Source organism: Stegodyphus dumicola, chromosome 8 (genome assembly GCF_044657685.1).
Source record: "Stegodyphus dumicola isolate Sdum_Otavi_A_Nest chromosome 8, ASM4465768v1".
NCBI lineage: Eukaryota > Metazoa > Arthropoda > Arachnida > Araneae > Eresidae > Stegodyphus > Stegodyphus dumicola.
Window position 1 is genome coordinate 8541100 of NC_140775.1, and position 27612 is coordinate 8568711.

The 27612-nt window shown below is 34.1% G+C and overlaps 2 protein-coding genes across 3 annotated transcripts in view; one reads left to right on the forward strand and one right to left on the reverse strand.

Annotated features, from left to right (window-relative positions):
* Nucleotides 1–864: 864 nt before the first annotated feature.
* LOC118182309 (speckle-type POZ protein B-like) overlaps nt 865–27612 on the forward strand; it is a 79172-nt gene continuing 52424 nt past the window's right edge. For both annotated transcript variants that reach the window (XM_035351649.2, XM_035351648.2), the window contains exon 1: nt 865–4577. In XM_035351649.2, coding sequence (XP_035207540.1) covers nt 1321–3048 — 1728 coding nt within the window. In that variant the 5' untranslated portion in view covers nt 865–1320 and the 3' untranslated portion in view covers nt 3049–4577. The remainder of the gene's footprint in view (nt 4578–27612) is intronic.
* LOC118182313 (neprilysin-1-like) overlaps nt 9691–27612 on the reverse strand; it is a 94099-nt gene continuing 76177 nt past the window's right edge. Inside the window, exons 18-21 of the mRNA XM_085822895.1 lie at nt 25155–25220; nt 19103–19210; nt 12482–12558; nt 9691–10034 (exon numbers count right to left, since the gene is read on the reverse strand). Of these exons, the coding sequence (XP_085679021.1) occupies nt 9935–10034; nt 12482–12558; nt 19103–19210; nt 25155–25220 (351 nt within the window). The 3' untranslated portion in view covers nt 9691–9934. The remainder of the gene's footprint in view (nt 10035–12481; nt 12559–19102; nt 19211–25154; nt 25221–27612) is intronic.

The window sequence follows — 27612 nt, forward strand, 5'->3', positions numbered from 1 at the left end:
ATATCAGTGCTTGATTGGAAACTTTTTCCTACTCTAATTTTAGTTACGTAAGAAATTAATATTTCAATCGTCCATTTATGGTATGCCTCCTGAATTTTCAAAAAATTTGATTTCAATTTGTATGGGAATGACGCAATTTTGTGTTTTATGTTTCGTAATAAATGTATCAAATTCTAAATATTCCTATAATATCTTTCTTAAACGACAGCAATGTGATCTCACAGATTTCGGATAAGAAATTTTTTCCGGATAATTGAGCTAACAGCGACGTAATGTAATGTTTATGTAATGATTTAAAACCAGCATATTTGTCACTCGATTCGTCAACTGCGAATACGATCATAGGTTACGATTTACACTAACGGCGACGTAATGTACTATTTAAAAACCCTGAAATTTTTATCACTCTATTCGTTTTCTATGAATATGACCACAGGCCACGATATACACAACAGCGGCGTAAAGTAATGATCTTTTACATTTTTCAGGCAACAGCCAAAGCATATATGGCGATTTTCAATGCGAATTGTGTCTGAAAGTCATCGATACTACCTTCAAAGTTCACACGTTGACACGTTACTGATATTATTTTACTAAATATTACTATATGGACTACGGTATCACATACAAAATTAGAGTTTTAAAAAATTTTTGAAAAATGGATTTGTTTAATTTGATGTTGCAGTAAGAAGACTACTTCCTTTATTTAAAACAATTTTGTGACTTTTATATCTTCGATTAACGGTTGCTAAAGTAAAGGCCTCTGTGATGTATGGGTGACGCCAACCAACAAGATGTATAGAGGGCGCTGGCTCCCAGTCTGAGAGGCGCCAAAAGTTTAGTTTCCAAGAGGGAGACCGACAGAGAGGTTATAGGGAAGACTCGGAGTCATTAATGAAACCGAAGTTAACTTGTATTGCTTTATATATTTCAGTTATTAGATTGTAGTTTTAATATTAGTTTTGTGTTTGTGCAATAAATGTTCAAAATACAAGAAGGTGGAGTTATTTCTCTGTGATGCGGAGGATGAAGAAAGGGGTGATATTACAGCCTCATAAGGGCATTTTTGGATATGATATAGAAAATAAAACTTCCACTATTTTAGGTTTTATATTGTATCTTCTAGCGACAGTAAAAAATCGTTTTCAGTTGCGATAGTACCCTTCTCGTGAATACAGTTGTATAAAATTACAGAAATCACGTGGAGAATAAAGTATCATTCTTTTATCGGTCAAAGGGGTCCAAACAAACATCAGCTGAGAGAACTTCAGTTTCATCGACTTCCTAGCAACGGTAAGTAAGGCAGTTTATCGCGCGGCGATGGAGGAGGAACCAGACGATACATTTACCTTCACCTGGATTATCGAAAATTTCAGCATGTGTTATCACCCAAAGAGAAAATATATTTGCAGTCCGAAGTTTGCCATGCATACTTTACCAGGGGTCGAATGGAATATAAAGTTATATCCGCAAGGGACTTCCGACGAAAATTATACAGATGTTTATCTCGTTAAGGATAACACTCCGGAAGATATTTTCATATATTGTACTATTGAAATGCTAGATTCCAACGAAAAGTCAATTTTTCGACATACTGATGTGACTGCCGCATATCAAACTATTGTATACTGCAGAAAAGAAAGAAAATCTCTTCTTGAGTCACTTATAAATGATAACCTGCTCATAAGAGTAAGTTTCCTAACAAGATGTGGACTTTGGGATTCAGAAATATTGCCATCACTTTGTCATAAAAATGTATTCGAGGATCGATTCGCGGATGTGGTACTACGAGCCGGTGATGCTATTTTCAAAGTTCATAAAGCTCTTTTGTGGGCGAGGTGGCCCAAAGTCGTTGAAAAAATGGAAGCGGAACAAACAAGCCATCGAGATTTGGATATGCAATCGGATGTGCTGGAGGCTATCATCGGATATCTTTACACTGGAAAAATAAATTTTAAAGAATCGGAACTGTTAGCGGCAGACATTTCCTCCGCTGCCTCAGAGTACGAAATTTCTACTCTCAATTCTACACCTGTAGTGGCACAAAAGGCGAGAACCTTTGTAAATGCAGAGAAGATATCATTTGAGTGGCCAATAGCGAATTTCTCTCGTCTGCCTGTTGGAACGCTATTACGCAGCCGCTTATTCACCGTCCGTAATCTGGCATCATGTGGATGGAACTTAATCTTAAATATATATGAAAGCCCGTCCTCCGTTAGAGTTTTCGGTGTCTCTATTTGTAAAACGTACGAGCGAGAATTCAAGCCTATTTTCGTGACTACCAAGATACGGTGTAATTGGTTTAATTATTTTGAAACTTCAAAGTTAACGCTTTATGAAAATTCACATTTATTTCTATCAGACAAAATTTGGAAATGTGCAGATATTTCTAAAAACGTTTGTCCAAATTCAAAGGATAGGTTAATACTAACATGCGAGTTTAAATTTTCGAATTGCAGTCGATCTACTGAGATCGTGGAATCTTTTTGTGAATTTGTACCTACTGTGAACTGCCATTATTTTAGCAATGACTTTCTCAAGCTTTACAAAAGTGGGAAATTCTCGGACGTTAGTATTATTGCAGGTTGGAAAATATTTTCTACCCACAAATTTATTCTAAGCGCCCGTTCATCGGTATTTCGTAGAATGTTAGAGGCCGAAATGATAGAATCAAGAAACGGTGTCATAGAGATTTCTGATATAGATCCTGATGTAGTAGATAAAATGCTTTCTTTTTTATATACTGGAAAATTGGAGCCACCGCTGAAAGAAACGATTATGCAAAAACTGTATTCCGCTGCCGATAAGTATGATATTCCCGCTCTTCTCAAAATTGGGTCGTCCTTTTTGAAATCAAATCTGACCGTAAAAGGTGTGTGTGAAGTGTTGCACTTAGCGCATTTACATTCCGATAAGGATTTGTACAAAACTGCATTAGCGTATTTTAATGCTCATTCTAAAGAGGTTTTTGCAACTGATGAATGGAAAAATATGTCCAAAGAGAACTTCTGGATGAAAGTACTGGAAAATTCTGTAGTCGAATTTTGAAACCTTCCGGTCCAATACAAGTCAAGGCTTGTCTTTTAAACTATCGAGATATTTTCGAAAATATTTTATAATGTGGATTTAGAAACTCTTAAAATTTTCTGCTTTACTTACTTAAAATCGAGTGTTATGATATACATGCACATTCGTATTTAACGAAAGAAAATAATTTGAAACGTCTTAAAACATTACTTTGTATCCAGGAAACCGCGAAAAACAGAGCCTTTTCATTAACAGATTGGGAAATACAGTATACTTCTTTCAGTGACACGTGAAAGCATAGTAGTTGAAACGTTGCCGAGAAAACAATGTCTGAGCTAAAGGCCTCGTATAAAACATCGTGAGAGGAAAAAAAAGAGAGAAAATATGGCAGGTCTTAAACATCGTGATTATAACGCATCATGGTAAAAAATAAAACGATGCAGAAATTTCGCAGTTTTAAATTATGGCTAAACAAAATAACGAGATAAAAAATAAAAATCATCGCCTGATGATACATCGCAGGTATGTAGTTTCTGACTATAAAACATTTAAGTGAATTTTTGCATAGTAATTTGTGAACAGAAGACGAAATAATGAATATTTTTATATTTCATATTTTTACATTAGCTAATACATTTATACTTAAAAAGCAAGAAGGAAACTTAAACGCATTCAAAATGTATAAAACAGTTAAAATTAATGCTATGTATACTAGTTAAATTTTTTTAAAATTTACTTCTATTCAAGGTGTGTGCTAACTATTCAAGGTGTGTGTATGTATTTAATTATGGCAAAGCACACTAGGGCTATCTGTCTAAGGGAAGGGATGCCTTCGTGGAGGGCTTTCTAAGGGAAACTGACTCGTATACACGTTACACATGGGGAAAACCACGAAAACACCCATGCAGCCAGCCCGTTCGCGGGATTCGAGCCTCGGACCGAACTACCAATGTTCAGCGACTGGGCCCCTGATAACTATTAAAAGCCGTTATTTCATTAACACTTTTTATAAATACGTGTTATTTGTTTTCTGATGAAAATATGAACTGCTATACATAACATTCTATTTTTTAATTTCCAGATTTTGAAATGTTAAAGTTTCTTCCTTGTTTATTCAGTAAACATTTATTAAAACAAAAAAGCAGAAATATTTTTTCTTCTTGTGCTTGCTCACAAGACTAAATTTCATTAAAATTTTTTGTAACCAGGAAATTTATACCTGCATGATTTGTAGGCACTTTGGTTTTTTCCACGATATTTTGTACAAGGATATTTTGAAAAGTGCGAAGTTTTTGCACCGCTTTATTTTCTACCACGATGTTACAACATCGTGGTACATTTTATACAACAAAAACTGCAAAGTTTTTTTCCATTTCTTTTCATCCACGATGTTTTCTACATTGGCGTTTTTCCCTTGCGTTGCTTTTCTCTGCAACGTTTTTGTCTTGATGTTTCCGGAGGATATCCTTCTTTCTTCTCTGCTTTAAAGGTATCCAAAATTCTCAATACTTCTTGCATGTTACGAAGGAATAAATACTTTTCGATTTTAGGTAAGCTAAATTTTGGGAAATTACATATATTTTGTGTTTATCAATTTATATATTTTATATCTTTACTGTTTTATTAATTTAAACTAATTAGAATTTGTAAGGTAATGTGTAGTTCCTGAGGATATTCCTTAGATTATATTCAGATAATACCAAAGATTCGCCGATCTCATGTTCTGTATATTATTGTTACTCTTCTTATTATTATTACTATGTATAATCAACTAACATATGGTTACTCTTGATGTTATCATTATCATTGTGTAATTTATCGAATGAATGCCAGAATATTAGTTTTTTTATATTACCCCTACAACGTAATATTATTAAAAATGTTCAAGAATTTCCAACAATATTTTTTTAGCCCAAAGGGGCAATTTACACATAAGGGCTATTAATTTCGGTTTGGCATTTTGCTTCGTCCACTATAAAACGGCGTCTCACTTTTCAAATTGTTGCTACGAAATATTAGAACCCTGCATTATATGTAAAGAAGTTAAATAATGAAAAATCTGCATGAATGTGCATATGTTTCTCGCATTGTGAAAAAATAACGGCACCCAGAAACGTCAAATTTTGAATAACGTAATCCTGCACTCGAATATGGGTGTTTCAAAGCCCAAATTTGGAATTTGAAGTTTGTATTATGATCTGTTTCGTATTTGGTAAAACTTCAAATATTTATATACTTTGTAAAACATTTTGATTAACAAACTCAACGATTTCAAAGCGAGCAATGGCGACACTGCAAGGGAAAAATTTATTTTTTATCTTCAGCGCGTGAGACTGTGTATCGGAAATTCTAAAGATATGCTCTTTTTAAATTATTTTGTGATATTGCTGTTGAATTGAGTTTTACGGTTTGCGAAGAATATGATGTTTAATAAATGAAGGTAACACAAAAGACATTTAAAGAAACGCCCCTTCAGGCGCAGTATAAAACCTGAAAGCTTTCATACTTTTTAAAATTTTAAAATTTTATTTTATATTTAAATATCTGCATTAATTTTGCATAGTTTCTTGAAAAGTGATTTTTCAACATGTGAAATTCTAAAGCAAGAAGACATGCTTTTTGTTCAGTAGCAAAAATAATGATATAAAACCCAATAATGTATGCCTCTAGCTGAAAAATAAAATATAAAATAATGATGCATACTTCTCGTTGAATTGGCCAGACTGTGGAACAAACCACTGCTTTGAAGAACGTATAATTTTTCAAAAAAAAAAAAAAAACTGAGGATATAAATATAAAAGATTAAGTTTACCGTTTAATTAGACGACCCCTTACGTTCCAAAAGCATGATTTTACCAACCACGAACGTTCTTAAGCTCCAGCCTTGGACTACTCTGTGGGAAAAGTAAAACTTTCTTCTTTTTCTCTTTATTCTTCTTCTTTATTTCTCTTAGAAAATTGCATTAAGAGTAAATTTTAAAGGAGTGAATATGTTCCTCTAAGGTTTTTGATAAATTTTGAATACCAAGGCAGATCAGGTACTAACCAGCAAGTTTTATTGTGTCTGAAAATGCACAATATTTCAGAGGTAGTTCAAGAGATTCACCTTGGTTGCAACAAGTTGTAGGAAAGGTTAAATATTTTGATAGATTATGCCTTGTTTGGATGGTTTGGGTCACTTGTCCTATAGTTTCACACCTTGGGGATCTTATAGTATGATTTTGGTTGGTATGAAACAGTTCTGCTCTAAGATGCATTCGAAAACCCGTCTCTTCTTTAAATTTTGCACAGCAGTCGGTTTCTGGCAGATGAACTGGCAGTCGTTCCTCTTCAGGCAAGATGATGAATTCACGAACTAAAAGAAACTCTTAAGAGATTTCTTTTCACATTTTTGATAAACGGCAATATTTTGTTCGTTTTATCAGTTAGTACTACTATTTGATAATGTGGTTTTTCACCTTGACTTATAACTATGTTTATTTTCGTCTAGATGTTATCAACAAGCAGGTCTGTTGCGACAGTAACACTTTTAGAATGTACATTAGATAAAAAGAAGTAACTCGAGCGAAGATTAGAAGTTTCGTTTCTCTTGTTATCTGAAGAGTAACTTGCATGAAATAAATTAGACGCATTGCTTTCTTTGTAATGTACGAGTCCTAAAATTGAATCTGTTGTTTGTATTGTGCATAATGCAGAAATCTTGAGCAACAGAGAGATGATAAACATACGTTCAGCATTTGATTATTGAAAATATAGCAGGGGCCATCACTCGAAATGACATTGTTCGAATAGCTGAGAATTTGCTATCTATTCCTTCCCGGTGTAAACTGGCGTATAGAACTATGTCAACTATAATGATATTCACAGTCATTAGTTTACTTTTCTTTTCTTTTTTTGGGGGGGGAAGCAGAATGTGTGAAAAATATGCGATGCTGTCGCCGGGACTCGACCTCTCGAACACGCGCCAAGTGTGCTTCCAATTACACCACGAAGGCATGCGGAAAGGAGAGAGGATATACCTTATAGTATTCTGAGGAAAATTACATAGCAAACAAACATAACTCCAAGCTCGAACTTTGAATTTCGAATTAGTTTTTTTTTAATTTACTTTACATTTTGTGGGAACTGAATGAAATTCTGATTAACAAACGCAGCGATTTAAAACCAGTGCGTTACTACTCGGCAAAACATTGGAACTTGAAACACAATGCTTCGGTAGGCGTTTGCAAGTTGAAGGAGTTACGCACATTTTATGGAAATCCCTAAGGCCCTAAGGCTTTGGCGTGCATCACCAATACAGTGAAACAAAAAATTGCCATAAAAGTGTAAGGCGATGCTAGAAACTGTCGAGCTGGTGCATGCCCTGCATATCTAGTCCATTTTAGCAAATTTCTTCCAAATTTCAGCTGCTTTAAATTTTAAAATTATTTTGTCTAATTATTTTAAGAGGCCAATTATTTCTCTGATATAGAAATGTATGGAAACTTGTTGCAGCTTCCTTTTTCTAAGCATTTTTAGACTGTATTCTTCATAAAAAAATTATCAGTAAAACTTTATAAAAGAGGTTAATTTTTTAGTGACCTTTGTTAATTAACTATGTAAATTTAAAATTCTGTTAAGTTCTATAAGCTGCATTAATTTTCAACTCATTTTCAATTTTTAAATGCTTAAGTTTCCTTCTTATTTTTTCAGCAAAAATTTATTAGTGCATTCAAAAATATAAAATATATAATTAAATGAATCCCTCTTTCCTTCTTGCGCTCCCAAATCATTATGCGAACATGCACTTACAACATTTAAAACCTGAAAACGCATTGTGCGATGTTATCATCACGCGATGATTTGTAGGTACTTTATTTTTTACCACGATATTTTCGACGAAGATATTTTTAAACTGCGAAGTTTTTGAACTGCTTTATTTCAGACCACAATGTTTTAGAACTGCGATGTGTGCTCTTTGCTTTCTTTTCTCCCATGAAGTTTTGTGCGTTTTAGTCTTGCGTTGTTTTTTCTGCGATGTTTTCGGAGGACACCTTGTATTGGCACATAGAGTTTGACTCACTTTAGAACTTAGTTTGACTTGTATTGGCATATAGAGTTTGATTTGCTTTAGAAGCGTGAACGAGTTTCAGTCTCCTAACAGGCGTAAGACGAATTATTGCTGCGTTTGAAATTCATTACAGAGACTTAAAAAGGTTTTCTTTTCTTTTCTTTTTTTTTTATTTAACAGAAAATGGGGTGAGAAAATACTAGATTCTCTAATTTTTAAAGAATGTATATTTTAAATTTAAAATTTGCGTAACGTAAAAATTTTTGTAACTGGAAGTTAATGTCCATGACCAATGATTTCGAAAATAAAGGTTGTATAAGAAAGAGTTTGTGGTGGTATATTAGTCACACCTCTTTCTAGTCACATCCGGGGCTCGGATATTAATGACCTAAAATGTTACTAAAAGTGCCTTTAAAAATGGGCAGAAAATGTACTTAAAATGGCAAAAAACACCCTTAAATGTTTTTTTAACCAAAGTCCCCCCCCCCCAGATATAAAAAATAAAACTATAAAAATAACACTTTTGAGAAACATTGACAAATGGATTAAAACCCAAGCAGTTACACATACCTGTCAGTTGAATTTGTTTTTTTCTTCTCATTTTCAACCTTACATAAATGTATTAGAACTCCCTAAAATTATTAAACTCTTCTTGATTTTTTTCGAACGCGAAATACTTTCTGTTGTCAGTATACAAGTTTTTATACCGTGAGAAGCTTCTGTGGATATTTACTGCTGTTATTGGAGCAAACTTAAAACAAATTACATCATTTATCATTTATTCTTCGTCGGTTTCAAAAGTGTCTACTTCTCCCATCAAGATATGAGATATTATCCGCATAGTTTGGAAGCCACTGTTTTTAGTCAAATAAATGTTGAATTTAACAAATGCAATAATTTGAAACTTTCCCTTGACCTGTTTTGAAACTTCACCTAACTTATCCATTTAATTTTTTACATCAGCAACTTAGGCATTTTCTCGAGGGAAAAGAATCGTTTGGCAAAATATTTTGTCGCAAAACTTCTTTTGCGCTGACAGCATTTCTAATCGGATAGTCCATTTTAAGAATGGAAAGACCGGAAGTCATTTTCAAACTTACCGTCGACGGACTATACCAGCTAAAGGAAAAAAGAAAATATAGAGGATTTTACTTAGGTAGCAATACGTATTGCATACAGTTGCGTGTGTGTAATTCCAAGAATGTGTCTAGGGAATAGCGTTTTTCCCTCTGCATGTAATCTTATGAAAATGAACATCCACAAAGGGCCTTAAAGAGGATAAGAAGAAATGTGGTTATGGTAAGATTCTGAGAAGTGGAACTAACCTTGTAGAACAATTAGGTCGGGGTAGGTCTATTAGGTGGGTTATGTTCTATAATTAGGAGATTGTGTTCTATAATTAATTAATTTTCTATAATTAGGTGGATTATGTAATGAGTCTTCGCCTAGTAAAAAGGAGTTATTGCAATGATAATTTTATTTTTCAGTTTGATTAATAGAATATGCTACAAAATGTTCTGAAATGTCCAAAAATACCGTAAAAAGGCCCTCAAAAGTCTTTAAAGTCTTAAAAAAAGTGTTTTAAAAGAGACAAATGCTCAGGAAAATAATATATGCAATGATTTTTTATTATACACAATGGTTACACAATAAAAATCGAAATTTTCATGAGCGCAATATAAATTTTTCCTTGAAGAAGCACTGCGCGATTGTTTTGATTTCTTTCATGTAGCTAAAATTTCGGATTAATGACAAATCAAAACTTAGGATTAAAATCTTCAAATACTGAATTAATTATCACTATAACGTGACGAGAGACTCAGTTAAGATATGACTTTCTTCGCGTCTTTTAGGGTGTCACCAAAGAACACATTTATTCTTCGGATTCATTGGAGTTCCCGGATTACACTTGTAAGCTCTGGCGAATTCCTTGAAGTTAGCCAATGGCACATTCACTCTAAGATAGGGAAAGAAAATAAAAAATTTAATTTATTTTAAAGAATTATTCATAATAATATAGGGAAACTTACTAAAAAATATCCAAGAACACTAAAACACTTTTTTATTCATATTCCTTATAACCAGTGCTCCAATTATCAGGATTCCTTTTTATTTTTCTCGCGCCAAATAAAGTTAAGATAGTTTTTATTACAATTCAGCGAGTTTCAAATTTTTTTAATAATAGAAAAAGTATAATACATTGTAGTATGTATTTTTAAGTTGCATTGCTTAGTCAGTTCCTATGGATATACATAATAATCCATTGTCACTGACGAAAAATTAGGTAGCTGCAGTAAAACACTAATCCGAATTTCATATATCCGGTGCTCGAGTTATCCGGATTGCCTGTTCTCCTTCCTAAGCCGCATAAAATCAAGCCTCTTTCTGTAATTTAAAAGCGATTTTTAAATACGTTTCTTTTGCGTGATTAGTACAAAAGAGTAACACAGTATAGTACATATTATTTAAAGGTATATATATTTTGAACAAAAATTATCCGTACTGCAGATATCCGGTACTTGAGTTATCTGGATCATATTTTATCCTTTCTAACAACATGAAATTAACTTTTTTTTGTAATTTATCATGTAGTTTTAAATTTTTCTTTGACATGATTACTACAGAATAACAATACAATGTGGTATACGTTCTTTTAAAGTTATATATTTGTTTCGTTATTATCGATAATCGATAGCGTATTCGGCAGCAAAAATCCTAAAGAAATAATTATCCGAACTTCAGGTACCCGGCGCAGCAACAATGCGAATAACCTGTTTTTATTTCTAGGCGAATAAATTAAAGCTCATTTTTAATTCATGAAAGGGTCCCAGAAGTTCTTTTTTAGAGTATAAAATGAGATACTATACCATAATATACACTTTTAAGAAATTGTTCAATTAATTCACATTCTCGCACACCACTGGACTTAATTTCAATGTCTAAAAATGCCGAAGCCCTGTACGAAAGGCTATTATTAAAGTTATTAAATTTTTATCGCTTTATTTTCAAGTGCCTGGTTTTGTTACAATTATTTTAAATTTTGAAAATAGTTAAATTTAACTTAAATGCTGTCCTACCTTCCCTTCGATTCAGAGCCTCTCAGGCCAGAGTTTATGGAAATTAAAGAACCCGCAAGAGAGTTTAAAAGTTACAAAAGTTGCTTATAACCTTTTCAACTTGAAAGAAGAGCGCCTTTATGTTTGTAATTGCTTGAAACGCTTGTTTTATCCTTTCTCATTGGTGTGCTGAAAAAAAAAAAAAAAAAAAAAAAAAGAGTGACTTTTTATATCTTCTTGAAATAGTAGATTATGTGCATACATAAGGATTAAATTCAGACTGAGATCGGCTGCGCTACTTCTTAACCTTTGAGCGGAATTGTAATTCCAACCTAAGCCCCAAATTAGACGAGGTCCGATCATTTGTTTTTCATTAAACTATTTATTATTATCTCTTTACATTTCTTATGATTTAATTATTTTAGTTTTTCGTTATTTAATTTATTTATTTACTACTTTGTTTCTGACAGTCTTCCATAGGACTCCCGCACTTTTAATTTTAGAAACTGAATCCTGATTGTAAAAAAAAAAAAAAAAATTACTCTGAATTACATCCTCAAAAAAAATTACTCATCCTCCACGAACATTTACTTTTACGCCAACAGAGGGCGGCACTAGCAATGCCAAGATCTCAACCTCGGCATTGCATTCCTTGATATGAACATTCTCCTTTTGTCCATTCAGATCACTGTGAGATTGCACATACATTTTCTAAATACAGTAAAAGAGTATCATTATTATGCACTGGTAAACATATCATATAGCAGAAGCCTGTAGAAGAAAGAAGTTCCAAGTTCCAATTTGCGCTGAATGCCGAGCCTAAGCTAGTGTAAATAACTAACCGTGTGTCGTCTCAGTGATGTAGAGTGCTCTAGGACGATGAAAGTATAAAAATCCATCAGTAGAAATAAAAAAAATCATGATGTTAAGAGAATGGGAGTGAAAAACATAACTGTCATATAAGAGAAAATCGATCGTGAAGCTCTAAAGATGAACCTTGCTGAAGAGGTGGCGCCATCTAGTTTACACAGGAGAAGTTAATTTCAGTCATCGCACAGTAAAGCTGAAAAATTAGAAGTTCAGCTCTTCACTTAAATCAATGAACTGCAGAGAAAGTTGAAGTTTTCTCTCTTGTGAATTCAAATTTTTCAGAATCTTAGCAAATTATAGAATTTTTCCGAAGAATCCAGCAAATTTATTCTGAATATTTTCAACAGACGTTAAACCAAATTGCAACTCATATGTTGCAGAGTAAAAAGCCCCATGTTGTTCGTAAGAGCAGTGCCAATGTTTTAATTGTCTTCTTGATATGAAATAAAATATTTTGTAAGAATAATGTAAATATTACCTGAGTTTATTTGGACTGTGTTCATCATAAATCCGGAAGCCTCTGATGTAATCATCTGTCATATTACTGCACCAAACCTACAAATACATATAATTAACTATGCATTAAAATCACGTTGTTTCTCAATAAATTATTGTATATCTGTTACTTAAAGAACGTTTTATAAATATGAAATTGATAAATGTAGAAAGAAGAGTCATGAGAAGAGAGAGAAAGAAGAGTCATCATTCATAATATAATTGCTTTCTAAATAAAATGAAGTATCCCGATCACTGAATCCTCATTTTCTACGTCTTTCTATCATTGTTGTCAATTTCGATGATAGATTGGTAATCAGAAAACCGGGCAGAAAAAACAACAAGTATCTGGATAAAATCTAATCTGCATCCCTTCGAAAGTATTCGCTTCTGAAATTTTCTGCACGGATTACTTACACCATAACTATCATGTTTGTTGTAAGTATTTAAATCCACATTAGTCTAGGACTTTCTTCAGTTCGGCCTGATTGTTGTCCTCTGTTTTCATCAAAGGAGAAGAGAGATTGAAAGGGAATGCAGTAGGCGCCGCTAAATCTGATCACTTTTGCCCATGGCTATTTTGGCGACGTTAAACCGAATAATAACATTAAACGATAAGAAAAAATCTGACGTGAGAACCACATGAATTCCTTGTAGGGCCTGTTAAATTATACACATTTTTTGTTGCATTTCATTTAAACTTATTTCCTCAGTTTTCATTAGAGAAACATTTTTCATTCAATTCAGTTCTGTTCTCGTGGCTAGATAAAAAATAATAAAAACTAAAAATACCTTGATTAAAAATTGAAAAATATAGAAAACTTTAAAACACCAAATACAGTGGAAAAAATTAAAAAACAGTTTTTACAATTAAAATTAGAGTTTCTACTGAAAAACAAACAATTCGGTCAGCGGGCAAGAAGGCAGATTTTTCGGTGCACAAAACTGAAAGCTTACTTTCGGTTCCACTTGGCAAAAGGACACTGAAGGTGCAGAAACTGACTTAGTTTATTATTCTGCTAATTTTCAAATGTAAACAAATATGGTTGCTCCGTTAGGCTTAGTCGCAATTAAATAACTTTTAAATTGTTGATAATTCTACAGCTATTGCATGCAGAAAAAATGCATAAAAACCATAAATGGAACATGAGAACAATATAATTCAATCATATTTAAAGCAGAAAAATGCGTAATTTGCCAATATATAAGAATAAAAAATTGAGGTCACCGAGCCGAGTATCAGAGTGGGTATATATATCCACTCTGTTATATATATATATATATATATATATATATATATATATATATACAGTAAGACTCCAATTATCCTTAGTCCGACTATCTGAATCGTTGATTATCCGAATGGCTTTCAGAATTTTTCAGAATCAACTAAAGAAGAGAAGAAAACGGAGAAAACGGAAAAACAAGCTCAAGAAAAGGAAAGAGAAGAGACAGACGATGAGGATGACGTATCACGTGAGGCATTAGGAAGCTTTCTTTTGAAAATTTCTAGATGTTTAGAAGTTAGTAGTGAGGATACAGCAGAATGGATGGTGTGATTCGTCAGACCCTCGGTTTCAAATTTTAAATGATGATAAACTTATTGAAAGTGTGAGAGAAGAAAGTGTAGAGGAAGAAGATGACCTTAATGTTGAAATTGAAGTAGACACGGGACCATAGCCTAGTGAAACGTTTGCCGGCCTTGAAGTGGATGAAGTGTCAGCCCGAGTGTCACCACATGTAACTTCTCATTGTTGAGCGGATGCGCGATTTGGCTGTCCGAAAACGGATGAAGAGAGTACAAAAGCTTACTTTGACCGGGATGTTCAGTAGGCAATGACTTTCAGCACTTGTAAAGTACTGTATAGTACACTGTATAACATGTACATCAAAGTTTTGCCTTTTTTAATTAATGAAAACCTTTTTTTTTTTCTTTAAAAATAGTTTTTTCTCCCATTTTCAACATACAGTATATACAGTAATAAACAAAAGTGTACGTAGCTCTTCCTTCGGAATAAATCCAATTACCCGAATGGGTTCCGGTCCCAGTTGGTTCGGATAATTGAAGTTCTACTGTATATGCTTTTGGTGTGTTATATATGTGCTACATATATTTGGTGTGGTCGATTGCAACCAAAAAGGGAAGTGCACAACTAACTGTTATAGCAGTCCTATATACAAAATTTCAACGTTCTGAGGCTGCTCGTTTTTGAGTTAAGCGAGGTACACAGACCTCCTGAAAAAGATCCCTTCTGAATCTATTTTAAATCCATTTTACAATCCATTTTGGGTAAAAGAGTCGTTTATTCTATCCTTACGTACAGAGAGCGCCAAAGCCAGAATCCTCGTCCTGGTGCGTACCTTTCGAAGTTGGATATTCCGGCCCTTGGAGACCCCTCAGTGGGAGCGCAGACCCCACAGTCCCTGCCCGGCTTTCTACGTAGCCTCAGCAAGTACGGAAATATTGCTCTAAGTCTAAATGTACTGCTTGATCACCTTTGCTTCGGGGCACCACTCCCTTAGCATCAAAGAATTCAACTAGGTGCCTTGTCTTACTCCGTCAGTCCCCGTCACTGGGAGTGCCAAACCCCCATCGAGAAGATCAGGAGAATCTAACCAAATATCAATACCACAGCCAGCGGAACAAACACGACAGAACCAACATGGTCCCTGCCAAGCCTGAACCAACCTAAGTATAATACCTAGGCTCTAGTCCTGTGAAGACTAATAATATACCCCCGTGATTGAGACGCCTAGGTACAGATTCTAACCAGTGCTTCCCAGAAATTCTCCTGAGTCAGACTCCGGGGGGGGGTATCCTTACGTACGGATTTTACTCAAAAATATCGTCAAATTGCATTCGATAGCGGTCAAAATGGATATTTTCTATGAAACACGATACCCGAAATTTTTCGTGGTTACAATACTTTCTTTACTTCGTGCAAAGAAATAAAAATATAATTATAGCAATGATTTTGGCTTATATTAGGGCAAAACACACTACAGCTATCTGCGAAAGGAGAAGGATGCCTTTGTGGAGGACTTTTAAGGGATACATGGCACATGGAAGAAACTACGAAAACGCCAATTCAGCCAGCCCATTCACCTAGATTCGAACCCAGGTCGGAACTGCTAATGTTCAGCGAGTTTACCGCTCAACCGCTGGTGGCCCGAAATAGTAATGGAATTGACTAAATTGACTAATTAAATTGTTAATATGACTAAAAATATATAAATAGGTCACTTCGCAGTATTTTAATAGGAAAATTGAAAACTTTTGTTTACAAACTGATCCTTACTTTTCAGGAAATGAACCAATGCTGTACCCCTAATACTCAGAAGCATACCTTATTGGAAGAGAATATACCAAATTATCAATAAAATTAGAAGAAAGGCAACCTTCCTTCTCCATAGATGCTTTTCAAGGGAGAATATTTTTACTCCTGATGAAGAGGGTTGGTTTATTTGATTATGGCAAAGCACTGGAGGGCCATCTGCCTAAAGGGGTATGCCTTCGTGGACGACTTTCTAAGGAGAATGTCTCACATACACGTTACAGCTGGGGGAAACCACAAAAACGCCCATGCAAACCAGCCCGTTCGCGGGGTTCGAATTTGGACCGAATCAAACTAAGTTTGCATTTTTGCCGTATGGCAATTTTTTATATTTTATTTTAATTTGATTGGGTAGCTTTGCCTCAGTTAAAAAATATTCTGTAATATTTTGATTTTATCAATCGAACAATTGATTACAATAAGCGACTTATTTTCCATGCTTTCGTATAAAAGCGTCGAGACTTCACCTATTCAATAACAACATCCGATAATATTAATCGTGATAGCATTAGGCGGCATTTACTCTGTTTTCCAAATTGAAGGAACAAGTTTCACAGTAGACTCAAACGCTCTAAGATTTTGAAACAAAACTAAAGAACATGACATGGTGAGAGAAACATTGTTCTATGTTTTCAGTTTTATTCGGTTGAAAGTATTTTGGCGTGTTGCGCTGATATCCATTTTTCTAATAAGGTATCTGGGAAACGTGCTGCCATTGTACGAACAACACATTCGTACCTTCTCTCCATCATGTATAAACTATAAAGGTTTTAGTACCTTTCTCGTGCTAAAGACATAGAAGATTTGGAAACCAAAATTCAACTAGTGACTCCCTACAGTGACTGTCGCCGTGCTATAAATAGATGACCGAAAAAAATTCAACTAGAGACTAGTCACAGGGACTGTCGCCAAGCTAAAGTTAATTGATCGGGAAGTCGATGTTTAACCAGTGATGGCCAGAGACTGCCGCCATGCTACAGTTAGTTGATCGGGAAACTAATAAACCGGGTATTGGTGAGAGACTGCCGTCGTGTTACAGTTAGATGATCGGGAAACGAACGACAACCAGTGACTTATTCCAGTGACTACAACCATACTACAGTTAGATAACCAGAACCCACCCTAATTTTGAGCATAAATTGCTAGCTTGCTTTTCTTTTTCTTTTTTAAGTTTATTTCAGGTTTCATTTCCTTAGTGTTCTTGAGTTCTAGACGACATATTATGATTGCTGCTAGGATTAGCTCATTCGAAATTATAGCCACTCACATGACAACAAGACTGACTTTATGTTCATGTGTGCTGCAACACAAATTGCTGAAACAACTTCAACGATTCAGGAACCAGCGATGTTAATTTACCATCGACCTCTTCAAATGGTGACTGGCGACCCCTTTGTTTTCCTATTACGCGTAAGGTTTTCTCTTATATTAGCATACCTTGTCTTCCAGTGGTGCTCGAAATTATATGATACATTGTATACCTTATATGTTACAAATTCAAATCTCCAATATGTGCTCATGTATAAAATTATGCAAAGGTATCCTTATATTTCAAATTCATGTTAAATTTGTATACTTAATGTTACATTCCAAATCATAGTTTTTTTTCCACTCTCTCTCAACTAGACTTTGACTGTTATGTAACTGGTCCCCCATTCTTTTTATTTCCCCCCCCCCCCAACCTTACATCTCTTCAGCTTTACCAAACACACTCACTACACACACCTGGGAGATACTATTTAAAGTATATGTACACAGCCTCCTCTCCTTTTGACTATACGCATGGACCAAATCGTATTTTTAGTAAATTTTCTACTCCTTTTCCTTTTCTTTCTACAGGCCCTTTTAAACTTTTTTTCCTACTTTAATTTGGGCCATTTATTTTAATTTTATTTTGTCCCATTTTTTCTTCCTGGCCTTTTGAACTCGTATAAAGAGTACGAAGTTCCTTTTTTCTCTCCTCTATAACACGAAATTGCCCGTTTTCTATCTACTTTTCCTTCGCACCTAAGCTTAATTTTTCGCCCATTGGTGCAGAAAGACTTAGCGGGTGCAAAACAAGACATCTGTCTACTTTGTCTGTCTGTCTATTGCCATTCCACCAGTAGGAGGTTACGCTGACTGCCACCGTGCTGTAATTAGATGATTGGAAAACCAACGCCAACCAGTTACCGGCCGAAGTGACTGCCGCCGTGCTACAGTTAGATAGATGATCAGTAGAATACTACCGTGCTACAGTTAGATGATCAGTAGTCGTGCTACAGTTAGATGATCAGTTAGAAAACTAGCATTCAACCAGTAGCAGGTCACAGTGACTGCTACCGTTAGATGATTGGAAAACTGACCTTTAACCAGTTACTGTCGCCATGGGAAGTAATCACGTCGAAGGATCTTTGTAAGAAAATTGTGCTCGAATTTTAATTAATTAAAATCATTCACATCTTACAATTTTTAATACCACAGTTTGGACATAACTCCGGTTATATGAGCTATCAGAAATGGTTTTTCTTTGCGAACCCATTACATCAGATGCCATTTCTTTATTCAAATGTTACATTTATTAGAATGCTTTAGGAGAAAAATTTTATATTGCTCATCATATTGCTTAATTTATTACTTTAATAGAAAACTTTAATTAATTAAAATTATTTTAATAATATTACTATGCCAATAAAAATAATATTTTAATAAAAACTAAGTTTTATTAATTTAAGAGTTATTAGAATTAGATTAATGAATTAATTTTATTGTATGAATGATAATTAATTAATTAATTTCATTAACTTTAATTTAAATGGAAATGCCTGGTGACTTTTATTTTAAGAAGCGTGGATTCCTTTTCTTTTTTTTAAATTTTATTGCAGTAAAGATGAAAACAGGATTGTAATTAGCTTTAAGCGCAACGCTGACAAAAATATCATTGTTTCGGCTTTGTTAAGGTTTGAAAGGTGCTGCATCTTAAGCAAACCAGAATAACTTTAAAGTAAATGTATAATTTTGTGGAAGGTAAATTTATTATCGAAGGAAGGTATTTTGTCTTTGAATTCTTGAAAAATAAAAAATAAAAAATTTTTTTTTAAATTGTAACTGTATAAATTTTACTGAAGTAGGCTAAAAGAAAAAAAAAATATCCTCTCGTTTTATAACAGTAAATAATGCTGATCTTTTATATATTAAAAGTACGCGACAGTTATGCTCTCTTAGTCAGGATATTTAAAATTCCATCGCATTTTATAACTAATCCTACACAAGAACAATGTGCTACTCACCGAAGCATAACCTAAGAAGAAAAGTTGCTCAGGACTTGCGGATAAACCCGGTAATTTCTTTCGATATGTCAGGTCTTCACCAGATAAAGCCAAGTGTAATCGAAAGGCCTAAAAGGAGAAAAGAAAGAAATTTAGGACATACGAATCGCTATTGCAAACACAAGGTGTGTCAAAACTAAAGGAACAAACTTTATGATGTGATACAGCACACCGAAACTAATAGTTTTTGTCGTCAGATGCATGATCGCAATTAAGCGGTTTGGCGTTTACCGGATACCTTTCATTTTTTCACAATCACCGTTTCATGCACCGTAAAAACATCCACCCCTTTAGGCACGCGAAAAAAAGAGATAATTTTCACCTGCACTGCCATTTATTTCGCATTTTCATATTAGTTTGTGTTTTGTACTATTTGGACGTATGTTTTTTTGGATGAGCTTCTCGACTGGGGATATTTTTTCTCATTTGATGCCAGTTATATTCAATGATTTCAATTCTTAGTGGCTCTGGTCTTCTCTCAAACCATCCAAGTCACTTATGACTAAAATGTCTCACTCCTTTGCTTTGGACGTTATCTTAGAGAATGCTTATTTCCAGATTTAACTAGGTAACGTGTCTTTAATGATCTTATTTTCACCGTCATTATCAACATGAAAGATACCGGTATACTAAAACGAGAAGGCGTTTACCATCGTATAACTTTGTTCCGTAAAAGACAGAGTATGGGGGTGAACGGAAAGCTCTTCAAAAGTGCCTAACCGCTTAATAAGTGACCATGCATTCTGTGATCAGATGTGCACATTTCGATATATTCCATCACTTCTTAGTGATTGTTAGTTTTGAAGCGCCCTGTACATAATGAAATTTTTAGCTTTCCCTGATAAAGCGGTTAATCTTGTCCGATTAACGTGCAAATTCAAGTGAGAAGTCACGTGCAAGGTAAGTGCTCAGCTAAGCCAAGTGCTCCGTTAAATCTTCTGTGGATGAAGCCGAGTGCAATCAAAAGCCCTAAAAAGAGAAAAGGAAAAACAAAAGCTAGAATATAAAAGCATTTTCGTAAACATTTAATTTCTGTGAATGTAAAAGATTGGTTATTCACATGAATAGGTTTTTTTCAGCAATTTCGAGATTGAAATTGTAACGCTAAGAATTAAATTCGCGAAATTTGAAATTTGCATGATCGATGAAAATGCTAATTATATGTGTATCATCAAAAACTGAAAGCATAATATTTAAATCATTTCAAGTTAGTCAGTATGGATGTTGAATGACAAGTGCGAAAATTCACGCACTTAACGCTTACACATGCTTTTGGTGAAGTCATTAATCACTGTCTGAAGAATGTATTACTGTGCTGTAAGCACTAGACACGGAAAAGATTAAGACTCACAGCTAACCCTTCCTTTTGCAATATTCGACTAATCATGTCCCACATATTCCCCTGAAAAACAAATCTGCAGATTTGGCAGCCCACGGCAGACGTGTTTGCGTAGGGTTTTGGCAATAAATAGCACTAGTATCATGCAGCCTAACATTCTTGTTTATAACTCTGATTTTTACGTCTAGATGGCAGCACCAAACACGAAATTTAATGAAATTCACTAACGAAGCCGAGGTCTTAGCTCTTGCTTCATTGTCATCTAGAAATAAAAATCATATTTACTAAATATGCGTTAAAGGGCAGGTCATTTCTTGCTTGTAAGGACACCAATTTTAAAAGAAGAAAAATATTAGAAACTTGTTGCTCGTTTGTGATTTATAGGCACCTTATGCTAAAAGAATTAGATTTCATTAGGTCTCTATCTTTTGACTCATTATTTGCCAGCAAACTATGAACGGAAAAACAGCCACCGATATTGCTTGGCCTTTTGGAAATGGCTATAATATGATGATTAGCTTATTGGATAGTTTTATGACGCGGCTTTTCACTTCTAGATGGCAGCACAAGTCACAGAATAAACTAAAACGAGAACTATTCGTGTCTCCTGTATTTTTAACCGCGAAAAGCGGTCAAATGACACCATAAATAAAACACCAATTTTCACTGATTTTCGTTCACTGCACAAGGGTGTAGAAGTTAAAATAGTTCACTAACGTCTATTTCTGTGAACCATGGGTGTTGCTTACTAAAATATGGACGGTGTAGCTATTTAGCTATGGAATGCGAAAGGTTTGTCTCAATTATCTTTAAGTTTTTCGTAATTTCTCTCATAAATAATGTACATGTACTATATTCTCATTTCATCTCAAGTATTCTATAACTTTTTTCGTATTCTCCCAAAGATTTAAACATTAATGTAACTATACTTCAATTATTACGGTATAAATTCCATTATGCATCTACTGCAGCATAACTGCAATGCACATAGTACAGTATAAATTTTATGGTGTACAAAGTGCAGTATAGCTATGCTACATCTAGTACAGTACCTAGTACGCAGTATGAACTCTATGATGCTGATGATATAAATATGAATGAACTCTATCAGGAAGTCCTCCACAGAGGTTCTCTTTTCTTTGGCAGATGGCCGACTTGAAAGTCCTACTTCATATAAGAGCTGATTTTGCAATTTCTGAACTTATTAGATTGTAGTTGAACTTATGAATTTAAAAGACTTGGAGGATGAAAAATAAGTTTATGTTCGTGATAAGTTTATGTTTGTACATATAACTCACATTTCTCAATTTTCGAAAGAACTACATAGTGTCATTTTAGCATGCGTAGCAATGGATGCTTTCATATAAGCGTTTGTCTAGAAGTTATCAACCTTTTTTGTCCCATACACCCTTTTCACCACTGCCAGACCATCTTCCCCCACCATCCTTTCCAAAACTCGAAAACTACATACACATTTATTTAAGTTTAGATTATTTTTAATGTGCTTTATATAAACAAGAAAAAGTATAGAAAAGATTGATAAATACCAAACATAAAATAAAAAAGTATAATTTTATATTCATAAACAAAAACTAAATACCTAACAGGCAAATAAAAGGTCTGAAACTGTGAAATTTATCCTCGATTGAGAATCCCTTGGTATAGGCATTCTAACTTAGCATTATTCGGTCTAAGTTTCTCTGCTCAAAATGTGACATTTAATAGTAATCAAATTCCAGAACAGTTCACATGCACTCCTTAAAGTTTTGTCTTCTATTATTATCTAGTAATGACTAAGTGTGTTTGCCATAGTAAGCAAAGAAACAAATGTTCCAAAATTCTCCATGCAGATTATTGATTAATACGACTTTCCAACTTCATTTTTATAGTATGTGTGTCAGCCTTCAGATGGGTCGTATTACATATCACATAACATACATTTCAATTTGAAGGGTTATTTGACTCTTTTTCCCTAATTGTGTAATGCTATGGATTGCGTGGCGCTTGGGATCTATTATGCATTTTACTGCCAAGGAAATTCGCTCGTGAAAGCGTCCTAATAGGGCTACCAACTAAGTTACAACTTTGCATTTCAAGCTGGTAAAGACATAATCATTTTATTGAAAAGTTAGTCAAAAATCTGTTTTTATTTTACCTTCTGGTCTTAATGCTGAGAAAAATTCTACAAAGGCAATTTGAAATAAATATGATTCTTGCTTACCGTTTCATGATGTATTCTTGTATGTTGAGGCACAAAACATATATTGTGCCGTCTGTGGTATTAACAAATATATTAAATTATCCTTTTTGTGCTTGCAAAAGTTGTCGAACCCTAAAATACTGAATAAAGTTAAGCACCTGTAACCATGGTTAATATTATCCAATCGCATATGATAGAAGCTACGCTTTTTGAATACTGCAGGATCACTGTGTACACAATTACAAACAATGAGTTTTACAATGTTACAATACAAGGTATGCTCTTCCCAGTAGAACGTTTTCAGCATGTGACTGCACTGACTCACAGTCTGATCCAACGGAGCTATTCTCTTCTGAGTCGTGTATTCGTTTCTCACACTTCTTTAAATCAAGTGACGTCACTTAACTCGAGCACTGGAAAGAGCATAATGTTGTCTCTTTACTGACCGTGAGTGATAAGGAAATAATGGCTTATTCGCATATTGAGACATCAATATGCGTAGCTGATATGTAAGAAAATTTAGTTATACGTCTGTGAAAACTGTTGCAGACAATAAATGTTTACGATTGCAGAATACAAGGTTTCCTGTTCTCAGCAGAAATCTTTGAGCGTGTGACGTCACTGACTCATAGTCTCCTACAAAGCAGGTATTCCCTTCTGTCTTGTGTATTTATTTCTCCCACTTCTTTAAATAAAGTGACATCACTGAACTTGAGGATTGGGAAAAGCATAATCTTGTCCCTTTACTGACCTTGAATGGCTAGGAAATAATACTTTATTCGCATAACGAAATTGCATCATGCGATGTTGATGTGCAAGAAATATTGGTCATGTCCCATGAAAACTGCCAATAGAAGCTTGGTAATAAAGAGTTCGAAAATACAACGCACGCTACTTTTCCTACTAAACTTTTAATGAATGCAAGGTGCAGCATTTAACATTACCAATTTTCAAAATAGGATGACAAGTTTGTTGTTCCTTTCTTCATCACAACACTTTGGAGATGGCCTTCGTAACAATCAAGACATTTATGTCATCTTTCAGGTTCACTTGCACTTGCCATGACTTGGGGTGGAGTGTCTTGTAAAACATTAGGAGTCTTTTCATAAACTGTACTTTGAAAGTTATCAATGTCTATGAGCCAGTGAGTAAAACTTGGGGTTTAGAATATCTCTTCATAAAAAGGTTCTGCTGGAGTAACGTTGGGGGGATGTTACTGAATGAGACTACTTAATGCCATCAAACTTACAAAACACTTCCAGAGAATGGCAGCAGAATTTTGCTGATTGTCATGAGTTTACATTTACAAAATGCTGCATTTAAAAATCGGGTCCTGCTTTGTGAATCCAAAGCATTTATCAATCTAAGCATAGCCATTTGTATTTACTGCTGTGTAAGGTTTATCTTAATTTATCTAACTTTTAATTTGTAGTTAAAAGTTACTTTCCTGTTTTTCCTTAATTTCAGCTTACAACTTCCAGCCAGAATTTAACTGTGAAGTTGTATTGACTTCGCGAGAGAGCCAGATATTCTATACAACGCGCGTTAGCCTTTTGGCTTTTGGCTATACTCTCTCTAAAGCTATTTTTATGATCGGCCGTACTTTAGGCCGTTGGTAGCTTCGCCGTTAGTTAGCGTTAAGGGTCCAACTCTGTTAGAATTTTGATAGCTTCGCCTATATCCTTTTAGTTAAAATTAGTTAAGTTTTATTTCTTAGTTTTCTGAGTTCAAGGCCGAGTGGAAACTTTATTGTAAACTCTAAGAAAGGAGTCATCTGTTAAACTTTATTTGGAATAATGAAGGTAATTAACCCTTCTCGAGTTTTTGTTCTCCCTCTACTGAACTAAAGCGATTATTCGCTTATCTGTTCTTAAGGTTCCTCAACTTTAGTTGTAAATTAAAAATAGGAATCTTACAGCTGTATATAATAAATGTGTTACTCTGTTTTAAAAATGTGTGATAGTAAATGCTGCAGGTAGGCTGAGTCCAACCTATCACAACTTCAGTATGCCTCATTTATCAAAATTCGTTTTATAGTAATAAAGCTACTTTAAATTACTGGATTTCTTCAGCCCAATCTGCGTAGAGAGAGAAAGATCGTGTTTGTTACTGTCGTTTTCATCATTCTGATGCTACGGAAGGAATTTTAGATCTTAACTTCAGTTTTCCTGAAGACTTCCAATCCACAGACAGCAAGGTCCTGTATACCCAAGAACAAGAAACACTGAATTGGTGCCAAGATGGAAGAAATAGCTCGATAGTGTTTGTTTGTAGGTTGAAATTTGCTACATTTAGCTTCACTGTAAATATGTTTTTTATCTGCTTTTTAATATACTGGAAGGACAGACACTTAATATTCACTACTTTTCGATCTTATCATTTCATTCAGACAGGCAAAGTACCAGACAGAAAAATAGAAGAAAATTTCAGACAGAGCGGGGTGGAAGAAAAAGAAGCAAAATATCTATTCTTACTTTGAAAGCGTTTCTGACGGCTCCATTATCGGCAATATTTTCTCCCAGAGTCAAATTCCCATCGACCTATAAGATAGTTAAGCTCTAGTACTCTATGGAATCATTCAATAATATCATTTACATTTAAAACAAATTACATTTAGATATACCGAAAACAAAAAGGATAGATATATTTATATATAAAATGCAAAAAATGGACCTAAAAATGTAAAATCTAGCTCAAACGCTGGTAATATTAGTTAAATATTAATAGAGAGATTATTTCTTCGGAAAATACATAGTTAAAACTGTTGTAATTAAAAACCCTTTCATATTTAGAAGTTAAGTACAGTATCATTGAAGAAGGAAAATTAAAAAAATTAGAATTGAAATTAAAGATAAGAATTAAAAACTATAAATAAATCTAAATTAAATTTTATTACTGAATCCGTGGAAAATGTTGAATTTCAATAGGTATTAATCTTTCTTGATAAAATCACCAGTAATTAAAGAGATCTGAACGAATTCCGTCTTTCTTGTTCACTTAAGCGATATAATCTAGTAATACTTCAACTTTATTAATTCAAATTAATTTATTTTATTTATCAATCTGACGAAGAAAATACCCCGACACCGTATCGGGATTAAATACTGTGCTTTGGAGACAGAAAGCTATGTGGACTCAGCCTATGTGTGCGATTATTATTGAAGGAAAAGAGATATAATGAAACAGGTTGAGATTTGTCAATGTGTGCTTAAAATAATAAGGTGGGAAACTTTTCCACGTTAGTACTGTCAGTAAATTTAGTTTGCCAGTCAACAACTGGTGGCGCTTCAGTAGTCTGAAATTTTCCGTTGTTGTTGTTGTCTTGTCCATATTACATGGAACAATGGTTGCTAGGGCCTACTCCGAAGAGAGATAAATTTCCGGTTAAGAAAGTTATTTAGTGGTTAATTCAACATACTGGAATTGCCTGAAGCAACTGACGGTCTCAAATTTAACATTTAAATGTCAGTTCCTTTGAATTAAAAGTATAACCAATAGAAAATTATTGCCGGTACCAACCTTTAGACTTCAGATAGGAAATAAACACAAATTTGAATTTTTCCTTTCTGTTATTATTATATTATTCGTGCATGTTATGATAAATATTCAGTAAGTAAAATTTAATTAATATTTTTATTAATATTTTACGTTTTGTTAAAATAAGTGCCCTGGCCGGTCAGCTTCTTTCAGATCGATATTTAGCCCGCATGCAATTTAAGTTTGAGACCACTGCACTAGTCATGTTGAGCACAAACTCATTTGTGAATGACAAATTATGTAACGAGAATCGCAATTTACATAAACCGGCAAGGCCGTATATATACGGCCTAGAATATATTTTGTGATATCTGTATGAACGTGTCATATTCTTCTTTTTCTTGGGCGTGTAGTTTCTGGATATGTATATACTTCCTACCGTAGACGTAGCGTACCGTGTGCGTTACATAAAACAGCCATTTTAACGGCACAACACTTTATTAACACACAAATAAAAATAATAAGTACAACGATGAACACACAAGTATAACTTCGTACTGACATAAAACACGTTTCCTTCGTTACTTCGCTACTCCTTACTAACTACTCTTCTCTAGTAAGTCTCATGAGAGAGAGGCGTTGCAGGCCGTTCGGCTAAACTGCGCATGCGTGTCATCACGTCATGACACCTCCCCTCGAAAAGATTTGATTGCGTCTTTCAATGACCTGTCAAATCCACATATATAAACATTTCTTGAAACAAAATAAAAGAACATCCATGAAATTTTCGAACTTAATTAACCAATTCTTACCATTTTAAATTAAAATTATTTCAACATAAATTCAGTAATCCTATTCATTTAAAAGGATGTAACATTCAATTAACATTTCAAACTTAAATCCTTCACACAATCATAATCATATAAGCAGTTATTATATAAACGAGACAATACAAATCAATCATTAACATTAAACATAATACTTTAGCAAACCCTAGCTAAATCTTTAAACACATTACCTAACGTTAAAAAAAATCAAACTAAACAGTCAAAATGTCTTATAGTTCATAACGTTAGTCATGGTTCACTCACTAGAAAATATAATCATGTCATTTTAAGTCACGTCATCAATAAACTCAGCATGGTCTTTTAGTCTGCACATAATGTTACCGTTCCATTTTGTTAACGCATAAATTACTGGATGCACATATTCACTTTCTGATTCAACGATTAGCTTTAGCTGTAAAAGCTTATCTATTTGACGATCAGCTTCATTTCTTAGAATTTCAGGTATTCGATACGGTTTCTGCTTTCTTGGCATACTTCCAGGTTTCAGTTTGATGCTGTGTTCTCCCACATTGGCGATTTTCGGAATACCAGTTCTCAGGTTCTTATGCCTTCTTAAAATTTCCAGAAGTTCTTTCTTCTTATCCGGTTCAAGGTGTGTAAAATTACA